We start from the raw sequence: 12371 nt of genomic DNA, 5'->3' as shown, positions 1-12371 counted from the left end.
TCATTTCCAGCAGTCTGTTTCACTAATACTTTCCCTTGAGAACTAGTGCTAACCACGTAGCCATCCATGAGTTTACACCTTGTCCATCCTATCCCTCTTCTGGTTTTGCAGCCCTCTACAGTAACTGTGTTCTCCAGCCTTGTTAAAGAAATAATAGTCCCAATGGGTTTGATGCTGAAGTCACATTCATGTCCTGAATACAAAAAGTTCCCTGAAGAGAAGGACTTTCCTACCTGTGAGTTTCCTTCTGGTAGATCCTAGACAGAACAATTGCTGTACTGGCTTTGGAGATCCCTCAGAGAAAGGTAGGAACCAGTGTTTGGGACCTGGCTGGAGAAGGCTGCTCTGCATGGATTCTCATCCTGGCTTTGCTCTAGAGGTGGAGGCTGAGAAAAAGAAGAGACACTGTTTGCTGCTGGTGTACAGGGATCAGTCAGAGGACCTGCCTTTCCATTCCCCTCCATTGCATCAATAGTGTCTTTGTCATGAAGATCTGGTGGGTCAGGAAAGTCAGTATCCAGCTGGCACAGGGCCTCAGCAGGTTGTGAAGCTGTTTTGTCCATCACCTTCTCATCCTGCTTTAGAACTGGTGCTGATGAGGTGTCTTCACTTGACTGCAGAGCCTTAGAAATAGCCATAGTTTGTTGGGCTTTACCTTCTGTCTCTTCCATGAAGGAGCCATTTTGGAAGCCCTGGGTTGCCTTAGTACAATGAAGAAAGTTCTGGGACAACAGGGACATGTCTTCTGCCAGTGTGCAGAGGTCTGGGGAGGGGAGAGCATGATAAAACTCACCATCCTCACTGCCACTGCCCTCCTGGGTGAAAGGCTCATAAGTGAAGTAGACCTGACAGGGCTCTACCTCAAAGGAGTTGGAAAAGTGGAAGAAGAAGTAGCCTTGGTTGGTGAAGCAACTGGATACAGAGTGCCCACTGGTTTCTAAGGGAGGATCAGGAGTCAGGGTTGCCTTGGAAAGTAGAAATTGGGATTCCTGGTCATTCTTCTGCATCACCTCAAGCATGGAGATCTCTGGGGTTGTACTGTTCACACAGTAGGAGGAGGTGGAGAATGGGGAGGAGAGCCATTTCTGTTGGGGAAGAAACACAGGAGAGACTCTTATACCCAAAGAATAACACTCAGTGAGGAACCAAAGGTTTTTTCTCCTGAGTGCCCACAACAATCAAATGACCTTTTCTCTGTTCCAGCAAGAGGTGCCGGAAATGGGGGGAGGGAAATTCACATTTGTGATGTCTCATCTGCAGGACTTTCAGAGAGAGTTTATCTTTTTGTCATGTTGAAATCAAGAGCAGATCTTGCAAGCTTATAGTTTGAGATTTCTGGATGGGGGAAGAGAGGATGGAGAAATAAACTGAAAGGAACTAAAAATAAATTACAAGATCAGAACAAGAAGTGAAGGTGGAAACACAAAAAACAGCACTGGGATAACTCTCATGGCAACTTTTCCTAGGTCCTGAACTAGTAGTGTCTGATAGATCTACATGGCCCCATACAGATTTCTTGTCTAAAGTGCTTTGTTCCTTGTGCCTGGATTTTCACACTTACCATGACTGACATCCTGCATTGCATCATTATCCGTAAAAATAAACCTGTTGTGATAATACCCAGGGTTTTTTTGTTTGTTTGTTTGTTGGGTTGTTTTTTTTTTTCTTTTTTTCCTGTAGTGGGAAAGTGTCTTCAGTGCCTGCTACACACTCTGCACCTACTCCACACTCTTCCCCTGTAGTTTAAGCTTTCTAAGGCTTTTCAAACTCAGGCTTTTCCAAAGCTTTGCTGTCCTCTGGACCTTCTGCAGTTTGTTTCCAGCCTTCTTATCATGAGATGCCCCCTTGGGATCACCTCCCACGTCTTGTATCAACAGTCCCTGTAATACTGCAGAGAATGGTAAATGTCTCCTTGCAGTTGCCCATACTCATGGAGAGATTAGGGGAAGGGAGAAAGTGGGAGTGTATAAAGAAGAGAAAGAGAGAACAAGAATGCAGAAAGCAGGGAAGTGCCATCCAGCATGATGACAATTCACATTAGGAGCAGATGAAGCTCAGAGCCAGGAGGCAGGGATCACAGCAGGAAATCTGGGGAAGAGCTGGGCAGCCTTGGGCAGGCAGGGAGGGACAGAAGTGGGGTGGAAGGGGCTCTGAGAGGTCAGGCTCCTTCCTGAAGGTCCCGTGTTTTCTCTCACGCTCCCTGTTAGGGAAGCAGGGTGCTGAGGTTTGTGTGGTTTGCTGTTTCTAGTTTCTGTAATTAGAGATGCTTTGGCCAAATGTCAGGTTTCAGAAGGTCAGCAAATAAAACTCAAGTGGAGACCCCAGCAGCTGATGCTACAGGGACATGTGTGTGCACATGTAGGTCTGGTGACCAGCTGTCTGTCCCAGGTGTGTGCAGACGGACTCTTCTTTTCCTCATTTCTCCCTCATGACCACATGGCCCATCTCCTGTCCCATACCTGAATATCACCTCCATGAACTGAAAATAGTGGGAGAAAGAACTTCTCAGGGTCTGGGATGCGAGTCTTCAGGATCTTTTTCAACCTTGAGAAAAAAGAATGAGAAGGTAGAATGAAGCAGGGACTAATCTGGTACCGTGGTGGGAGTAGAACAGGGCATCGTGCCTCATGGGTACTACCCTGGCGTGGAGGAGAGGTAAAATAAGAACAAGCCTGAGGGATCTCCTTGCTCATGAGTAGCCTGAAATGCATTAGCTAAGGCTGAGAGTTATAAAGATGAGGCAGTTAAACCTGACATTGGACAATACACTCCTCTCATCCTTTTCCCTAGGGAAGCACAACCAGCAGTTCACTAGTTTGTTCCCTGCTGTATCTTGTCACCTTAACTTCTCCACCTGCTCCCCTTAGACCCCCATCCTGATGACAAGCTGGGCAGGTCTCCCTTCCTTCTTTCCAAGCTCTAGCTGTTGTCAGTTGCCCCCTCTTTGCTTTGCTGCCACCAGAAGAACTCAGAGGACTGCATGCCCTGAATGGGACCATTGCTGGCAAAGCTGTGCCACAACTGCCTGTCTGATCTGTTAGCAGGACACTGCATGGTATGGATAGATACACAGGCCATGCAAGCCATCTGAGCACACCAACACACCAACACAGTGGCCTCTTCTTTACTGGATCCAGCATGTTGCCATTCTGAGGCAGCATGAATAATCTGCTCTTCTGACCCTTGGAGAGGTTGGCTGATCCTGTCAACTCTTTGCTGAAGTTTTGGTGTGGGATGCTCTGAGGAAAAACCCTCCTGACCTCTGAAGGCAATCAGTGTACTCTCTGAAGCATCAGAATTTGTTAGTTCTTGCACATAAACTACCTTACATCACTGCAGATGCTATTTTTATTCATGCATGTCTAATTCTTCCTTGGATCTTACCTCAGCATTATTCTCCAGCCAGTTCCCCCAGGTTAATTATACTCCTTGGAGAAAGGAGCCCTTTTAATCTCTTTCTGTGCCATGTAGCTAACCCTTCCTCACCCTTGTGTTATGACTCAAGGTAGAACACAGTGACCAGTGACTTTCTCAGTATCCATCTTCCTTCAATATGCATTACTTTCTTTCCTTACAAAGAAGCCATCGCAGCCTTTGCTGCCTCAACCCTGTGAGAATACTTCTCTGTGCTCTCCACCTTCAACATCAGCATCCTGCTTCTCTGCCCCTGTCCTGAGATGAGAAAGCCTGAAGCCATTTCTAACCTCACCATGCTGACACATCACTCTCCATAATAGTGCATGGAGCAACCTTGTGAGACACTCTCAGTCCTGAAATCAGTCCTGAATAAAAGTAGTGCCTGGACAGAAGCTCTTGCAAAGAGATCTTTTAAAACACCGTGTAGGTGTTTACCAGTATGTGATGAGATACTTCAGGACTGCACACACCAGGGAGAGGAAGAATTGTTCTCCAGGTTTTGACTACAGATCTAATGTCTCCACGTCTTGCCTGAGCTCTTGCTGGAGTGTTTAACTAAGTGAGAAGATAGAGGTACTTGGATTGTTGGGTCCTTTTCATTGAAGGAGTGCTCAACCCAGTGGTCTGCATTTTAAGAGGCAATTTTGGTGCATCCCTGCCAGGGGACACTACTCTAGCCCATGGACAACAGAAATGCTGAGGAAGCTGTGTTGAATTCAGCCAGGGCATGGCACAGCACCAGCTCACAGGAGTGCAGCACAATGCAATGATGATTGTGGAACCATATCATCTTGGGTGGTCATATAACTTCCCAGACAAAAGTCAGCCTCAAAAGTTTGGGTTATAAACCATCTTTTTAAGTCACTCTCTACCCTGAGTAATACCAAGTGAAAAATAACCCTGGTTTTGAGAAGACACATAGATACAGAAGAGGAACAGAGAGGAAAAATTGATTCTTATTTACCATTTCAAATTCCGTAAGTTAAGAAGGAAAGCAGTCCCAATAACCACAAAGATGCAGGTGCTCACTATAAGAGCTGGCAAGACTGTCCGGGATCCTTCTGCAAGGTAAGAGGACGAGTGAGTTGCTGTGAAAATTAAGCCAGAATTCTGGAGGTAGGATCTGTGGCCCTTTCACAGCAATTCCAGCCAGTCAGGGACACAAAATTGTAATATACAGGTTAGTTAAATGAATTTTGCTGTGTTGTGTAGGATGTTTTTGAGCTGAGGTGTTTTTCAAAGTCTACTTGTCATTGCTTAATAGATAATCTGTGCTGAACAGCACTCAAAGTCCCTATTCATAACAAAACTACAGCTGGGGGTTGCCACACGTGAGGTGGCACAGTCTACTGGTTGAAGTGTCCATCAACCTGTCTGTCTTGTTGCAAAGGAAATCAGGAAGTCCCAAAATCAGCTTTAGTGGGATTGAAGACTTCAAACAGCATTATGAGTTGGTGAGGAAGACAGCCTCATGAGGTTTATGGGTCTTTGAGAAGACAGGACAAAGGACAGAGAATATTAGGATCAAGGGGCTGGCTTATTTTTTGGAGAGGTGTAGGAGAGCTTTAGGATGCTAGGCAGGTTACAGCTTTCTGCTGTGTGATTATTTTGGTATTTGGATTGTAGGGTTAGGAGAAAGAGACTGAGTTCTCACATTGCCAGCACTGCCAGCACTACTCAGGCTTGTCTGGAATTATCTCAAACTTTCCTTAATCTGTCTCTTTCACACACGTCTCCCCAGAGCACTTTTTTTGGCCTTGCTACTCTGGCTCCTGTCTCCTCTGCTTGCCACCCCCATCTCTCTCCATCCCTTGTACCCTTTGGTCTGGGCCTGCAGAGCTCCTCTGGAGTAGTTGTGAGGGAGCAGATCAAAATAAAAGAAAGAGGAGACATTTTTAGGACAACCTTTCTTTGCCTGTCCTTGAGATGCTACTAAGATCATTTTGTCTCCTCTGCCTCTGGTACCCTGGTTATCTTTGGGTCTTGGTTGCTATGACAACCAGTTGCGGCTGTATCCTGTTCATTGACATCACACACTGTCAAAATTTGATCGCCACAGCAACACAGTGCCCTTACTAAACATAGCTCCTCTGTTTATATACCAGCAGCAAGCACTACAGGGAGAGGCTGGGTAGGGGCAGAGCGGGGGTGGCATGAGCAGGAATAACATCTATCTGCTTATTTTTTGGAAAAGAAATGACAGAGACCACAGCCAATGACTCACTGAAAAAACTTGCTCATGGCTCTGTCTTTCAAGGCTGGAGGTGTCCTCCATGCTGTGGTTCATGATAATGACTGATGTCAGTATCAGCAGACACTTTTGGAAGAGACTGACATGCATGTAAGTCTCTTTCATTCTCTGTGAGACTTTGCTTCCTAGTCTCAGGTATCCTTTGGTTCAAAAGCTGAGTGTTCTTTTTCACTGCATTTCACTGATAATTGCTCCAACAAACTGGGCCATTTTAGAAAGCTGGATTTATGTTCCTAGGTCACAGGAGTACCTGGGAAAATTTCAGTCCTGGTGGCTGTGGCTGCAGGTCAGATATCTGGCCTTACTGCTCTGGGGAACCAGTCCCTGATTAACATCTTGCGGATTTTGCCTGGCTTCTGGAAGTCAGAGGGGCTCTTTTAGGGTCAGAGGGGTCTTTGCCCTTAAGTCATGTTGGGCCAGTGTGACCTAACAGATTAGGAGGGACAGATTGCTTCCAGCCTTTGTATTGCTTTGTATTAACACAACCCTTCCGACCCATCATCTTCCAGCTTCTCTGCCTGCTTGGCCTTTCCACCTTGTTTTCCCTGAGTTTCCTCTTTCCTCTCCAAACCAGCCTGCCTGCCTGATCCTTACGGTGGGCGTGTATCCTCCACAGAATCGTCTCACTCCAGTCACTCCAGACGCCCTTGTAGATACTCAAGGCACCAGGCTTTGCACGGACAGCTGCCTCGTATTTCAAGCCAGGGGAGAGGCTCTCAAGCACAGCCCACATCTGATCCTGCACAATGGTGAAGTTCTTGGCCTCCTGGGATAAAGGTAAAATCAGAGCATCATCAACACCCTGCCATGGCTTATAGACTCACATACCTATCTCTTCCAAGTTCCTCAGAGAGGACCTGTCTCAGATCCCTACAACTTGTGCACTGCTTGTTCACCTTGGAGGACAAGACTTCTTCACTTTGTTTGTTATTGTTGTTTTTTTTTCCATCCTTTTCAGGTCTGTCCTGAAGCTGTCTGGATTTCTTTGTGACAGCACTAAGTAGAACAGGGTTCCTGACTGCCTCCATGTCATCACCAAACGCTGACAGCAGGTGACACAGATAAAAGAGTAGCGGGATGTCATCTGCTCTCCAGCTTCACTAACACTGTTTTTGTCCTGAGAGGAGGCCCAAGGGCACATCCTGGGGGATGTAAAGAAGACTTGGGCTTGTAGGGTGACCCAGAACTTGTAGGGTGACAGGTCTTAGTGCCCCACACCATACTCACCTCCCAGTACTGATTTGTGGTCCGATATCGCACTTGATATTCCCGCTCCCCGTACAAATAGTGAGAGGAAATATTCAGGCTCCACGTTAAGTTGTAGGTATTGTCAGTTTTGCTAACCAGCTGAAGATTTCCTGGAGGCCTCAGCTTTACTGTAATGAGAGAAGGAGCAAGGGTGATACCTCCACAGTGTCTGTCCATAACAGGGCTGTACCACAAACCCCACTGCAGCAGGGCTGGTGTCTTGGTTGTGCTCACAGACCCCAGCCAGTGAGATGCTTAGTGAGCTCCCCCTCTTTGTTCCTCCTTCTTCCCCACTGTCACTGAAGGCAACAGGCCTGTTTTCTCTGGTCTGCATTAAAGGCAGCTCCTCCTGTGAGCCTGTGAGAGTGGCCCCCGCAGTCAGTGCAAGCCCATGGAGCCCTGCATCCTATCTTGTAGGGGTGATCCACAGGCAGTTGTACCAACATGAATGGAGCATGGCTGGGGTGACAGATGCTTCCCAGATGCTTTTTCAGAGAGCAACAGCCACAGGGGATGGAATTACACAGACTGTCTGGGCTGATCCTTCCCAACTCCTGAATCCAGCCATGCCTTCCTATGTCTCACCTTGCAGCAGCTTTATTGGACCTCTCCTTGAGCTAGGTTAACTCATGCATCCAAAAAAAAAAGTACCCAAGAAGATGTGTTTTTTTTTCTGCTAGATTAGTGAGTTGACTCCTTTCAGCAAAGACTGACGCATGCCAAAGCTGGCTTAAAGGGATATGGAAGCACATATCTGGTAAGAGGGGCTGGGGAAGAGCAGCAATACTTTCCCTCCTTCTTGCAACATGAATTTTTCAGAAGGTCATCTGAGCTGTCATTGCCTGTTTGAAGCCAGAATTCCCAGTTCAAAGCAATCTCATTCAACAGTGTCCCAGATACAGGACAGGACAGAAAGTGCCTGGCATAACGTTGCATGTTAGGAGTGCAAGTGGCAGGAGTCAACATGGTTCATCTGTGTTAGGTGTAGCAGGAGGCAAGGAAAAGACACAAGTTTAAAAACAGCTAGGGGGTTGTATAGGAGTGGATGGGAAGAGAAATTACCTATCATTTTGTGTGGAAGCTTCAGAGACTGCAAGACAGATGAATACTCACTATTTTCAAGTGGACTGAAATTTTCTATTCGCACAGGTATAGACCTGTTCTCTCCAATCTTGCAGTGGACAGACAAGGTCAGACGGTCTGCAGTGGTGAAGCATTGAGTCTGCAAGGAAAATATACCATTAGCAACCCTAAAGCCTCACCAAAAAGGCATGCATCTCCTAAGCACAATAGGTTTAGAAGTACTTGACAAAAAATATGGATTATATTTGTGGTTGAAAGGCATAAGCCTCAGCGGTAAGTAGAGGAATCTAAGATTTTTACTTGATGTGGTTGGATTTTTTTTTGTTGCTCACTGGTGAAAAGAATACAATATATTGTGTTATGCTAGTTTGCTAGGATTGCTGCATGTGCTGACTAAAGGGGAAAGAAGTGACTTTCTATGAGGGCAACTTATCAAGAAAAAATATTTTTACTAAAATATCTTATGTTCAGTGGTAAGACTGAGACAACATTAGTATGAAATATTACTCTTGAAATGCAATGATTCTAAAGAGCCACATATATTATATGGTATTAAATAAACAACAGGGAAATCAACTTGATTAGAAAGAAAAGGTTTTGGAGCTGTTTAACAACTCTACAATTTGCATACAATGTGCAAAAGTAAGAAAGCTTGTCTGTTGTTTGAACTGGTTGTGACTTCATCTTTGAGGGGAATTAGCTGATATGGTGGTTTATTTCTGAAAACAGAAGGGCTACAGTAGTTCTGGATATGACTGAAGGAAGTACATAATGAGTCTAAAACCAGACTTATTTAAATAAAGAATAATAGCTAGAGGCTTTGCACCACCATTACCCCCACTGATGTGTTGCTGTTGCATCTTGCATTTGACACACCTAACCAGGCTTCACAGTAGTTAAAGATCTGGAAAATGGTACTGACCTCTTCAAGGAAAATGAGGTCAAGAGGTGACCTCAGAGCTGGTGGTGATGTCCATCCTTCCTCAGAGGAAGGGATTAGGGCCAGACTTAGATAACTGAGACATAAGATACTACATGTGACCTGTCTGCCCCCCTTCTGCATGTGTCAGGACAGCATGGCCCAGCTCACAGCAAAGTCAGTCCTCCCAGCAGAGGATCCCACAAGGCCAATACCTTGTCAACAACCCACAACTTCAAAATTAACATGCAACTTCAACCCAATCCCAGATCTGAAGTCAAGGATTAGGCTTGGGTTTTTTATACTGCTCTTGAACGTCACACTGTTTATACACCCCCACATCCACATACAAATCTTTTCCACCTTGTCATTAGCCCAGACGTCCCAGATAAATTACTCACATTGCTGTTTTTACTGAAGGTCTTGATGCATCTCCTCAGTCCTGTCATGTGTTCTGCCTTGGGTAACTCGCAGTGCTTCTTGATTATTTTATGTGAGAAACTGGGTTTTAAGCAGGAGAACTCCAATGAGCAGCAGAGATTATTTTGTATTTAGTTACACTGTATGTAATGCTAAAGGCCTCTCAAGGCATTTTGCATTGTACCACATTTGCTGAACAGGTTACAGCAAGTATATAATTCCACTATCCCTCCCCATTGCGTCACTCAGACAAATTTTACATGCTGAAACACAAAGAATAAATGCATCCCAGTTATTTCAAGGCAAAGACGACAGTAGGTTTTCCGCTTTCCAAGCCTTTGCAAAACCCTGTTGCTACCCTCTCTGCTTCCTGTTGATATCACAGGTCACACAGAGCCCAAACACACCTGTTGCCCACAACTGGACCAGTGTGGCCTTGGAAGATGGGCACCTGTCAGATCCTCTAGGGTTTACATGTCTCCTTCAAGCCACTGATAGTCCTGTAGGATCTCAGATACCAACTGAGATGTATCCTCTGAACCAGGTCCCATCTGAGTTAGCCAGGACCGTACATCACACTCGGTAATGCTACACCACAACCTCTCTTCTGCTCTGGCAAGAGTGGCTGGACAGCCTAAGCTGACAGCACAGGGGGTGACAGAGTGGGATTGCAGCTGAGAGGCTACCAGATTGAGCTGGCTGCTCTAGGTCAGAAAAGCTGGGACTTGATGGTGGCTGGAAGAGGTGGAGTCCTGGAGCCCTGGTCAAGCAATGACACAGCTCCAAATCCAGCCCAAATTCCATGCACAGCCATTGTGATTCAGTCCCACAGAGCACTAGAAATATTTTTACTTTCTCAGTCCCATGCACCAGGCCCCAGAACATACTTGCCAATCTCACCCCACTGGAGATGTCTCTATGACAGTCAGGAGCAACCCACCCACTGCCAGAATCACACGCAGCCTGTCCCTGTGAGAGGCACCCAGGGAAGCCTTGAGGGAGGCTGATAAGTTACTTGGCTGAAGTTGTCGTACTTGGAGACCACAGAGACTCAGTCAAACCCCACTGTGGTACTGGCCACACACCTACCCCTCTGCTGGGAGGTGTGTGGGCGAGGTAAACATCATGAACCAAGAGAGATGAAAGGGCCAGGGGAGATAAAGGGAACAATAATTCCTTTCATTTATTGTCACTCAGGGTGCAACATCTTAAAGAATGGGTAAAGGGCCCCTATATAACTTGAATTCCACCCGCATCTCTATAAATTCTCCTTTCCCATTGAAAATGCCTTTCAGTCCAGAGGGTGGCTATCAAGGAAGAGGCATTTTTGAAAAACGAAGCACAGACAGAGCTATGGAGCTGGAAGATGGGCTGTGTTAGGCCCACTGAGCACTGGACAGCATCTCAGCCCATATAGGGTTAGAGACGGAGTTCAAGATACAGCCTCCTGGCTGTATGACTCCACTACATCTGGCCTCGGAAAGGGGGAGCCTGCAGTTATGCTAAGGGGTAAACTTTCCAGGATAGTTTCATTCAAAGCATTGGCTTTCATCAGCTTCTCTAGCCACCCACCTGTCACAAAGACGGAAGGTCGACAAAACCTCTAGCTGGCATGGTGCTTCAACCAGGTCCTTGCCTGGCTTCCAGTCACAGAAGAGAGCTGCCCGTGAGTCATACCAACATGTTAAACTGGAGGTGCCTACCAGCAGAGAAGTGATGGACAATGGCATGATTAAATTAGCAATGATGTTTGGCATTAACCATCGCCCCATCAATCCTGCCCCATCCAAAACTACAGACTTGTCTCCTGGACAACTGTCTCAAAACAAGGAAGGCAGAGCCATGCACTTCCCTGTGTCCTAGGAGGTTGATGTGCTCATAAGAGACCTTTAACTCCTTCAGCTTCCTCTGGCTGTATGTTACACCACAAGCACTGCACAGCAATACACAGTGGCACACACACTCCTCTGGCTGACCCTCCTCCCTGCTTGCCCAGCTAGTGCAGATGAAGGGGAATCACTTCTTACCTTGTGCCAAGTCTGATGCCTGTGAGAGAGGTGTGGGGCTGAACAGCCAGAAGTGACACAGGAGCAGCAAAGAGGACTTCATCTGTACTGGTGACACACTGAAAGAGAGAAGATGCCCCTCCAGCATAACTCAGCAATGCAAATTAGGAAGATGTCATCTCACAGGAGGCATCCTCTGCCTCAGGGCAGGGTTCAAAGTCAGTGCCAGCCTTCTGGGCTCAGAAACTCAGACTTTCTGCTCTGGAGTTAGTGTTTTTCCCTCAGCACCTCAGTGTTTCCTGCCTTGGGTGCTTTGCTCAGAGCTTTGGCAGTGCCACGCAGATGGGCTGTTTGGAGGAGTAATGCCTGCGGGAAATGTGTGTGTGCACGCACAGCAGTCCACGTGTGTTGTTTCAGGCTGCTTGCTGACTCAGGTAGAGCTTGTGTTTTGAAGAGCTGCTTTTTTGATAAGCAAGACCTGTGGCTGAAATAACTAGGTCCTCACTGAGCAAGCAGGGTCTCTGGCTGCAACTGAAAAAGTTAGTTGCCAAGCTCATGGCTCAGGAGGCAGGTTTTGAATGGCGTGTTTGGGAGAGGGGAGGAAATTGGGGAGAATTAGGAGTTTACCAGGTTCTGGAATGTCAAGGCTTCATCATATCACAAAATATCACATAGTCACGCACAAAACATGGACCACCCTTGCCAAGAAGACCCTGCACTGCCTTGAAAGGAGCTGTGCTTTTAGGTGTAGCATAAAATTTGGACTTTGTAATTAGGAAACTCTTCAGCACCCCTCCTCCACCTGTGGCACCCAAGGAGACTCCTCATCTTACAAAGCCTGTACAGCCGTACTCCATATTAGACAAACTGGGCTTACGGGCTCCTCATCCAAGCCTCCCACCCTCCCCATCCACATGGACACCCTTACCTTGAGGTCTGCCTCTGCCCATGGGAGAAGGGGCCACCCTCACCTCTCAGCAAGTCGGGAGCCCAGACAGGGCTCAGCAAAACAAGGCAGAGCCCTGCT

At 46.7% G+C, this 12371-nt stretch overlaps 1 protein-coding gene across 1 annotated transcript; it reads right to left on the bottom strand.

Moving 5' to 3' along the window:
* Nucleotides 1-257: 257 nt before the first annotated feature.
* IL2RB (interleukin 2 receptor, beta) lies at nt 258-11447 on the bottom strand. The gene is made up of 9 exons (XM_010005841.1): nt 11366-11447; nt 10911-11037; nt 9320-9419; nt 8030-8138; nt 6896-7044; nt 6263-6434; nt 4382-4478; nt 2460-2544; nt 258-1085 (listed from the first exon to the last, which is right to left on the bottom strand). Exons 1-9 carry the CDS (start codon nt 11445-11447, stop codon nt 258-260), a joined length of 1749 nt encoding a protein of 582 aa, XP_010004143.1.
* Between the last annotated feature and the right edge of the window lie 924 nt (nt 11448-12371).

Source organism: Chaetura pelagica, unplaced genomic scaffold (genome assembly GCF_000747805.2).
Source record: "Chaetura pelagica isolate M959 unplaced genomic scaffold, ChaPel_1.0 scaffold79, whole genome shotgun sequence".
NCBI classification, from domain to species: Eukaryota; Metazoa; Chordata; class Aves; order Apodiformes; family Apodidae; genus Chaetura; species Chaetura pelagica.
Note: the sequence above shows the minus strand (reverse complement) of the source record. Positions and strands in the feature narration are given on the sequence as shown.

What these genes read in the sequence shown, in the direction of transcription:
- IL2RB (XM_010005841.1), bottom strand. Translation starts at nt 11,447, where the DNA reads ATGAAGTCCTCTTTGCTGCTCCTGTGTCACTTCTGGCTGTTCAGCCCC. An exon ending in TTTCAGTCCACTTGAAAATA is followed by an intron (nt 7,045 to 8,029) that starts GTGAGTATTCAT and finishes CTCTCATTACAG; the next exon opens with TAAAGCTGAGGCCTCCAGGA. An exon ending in AACTTACGGAATTTGAAATG is followed by an intron (nt 2,545 to 4,381) that starts GTAAATAAGAAT and finishes TTTTTTCTCAAG; the next exon opens with GTTGAAAAAGATCCTGAAGA.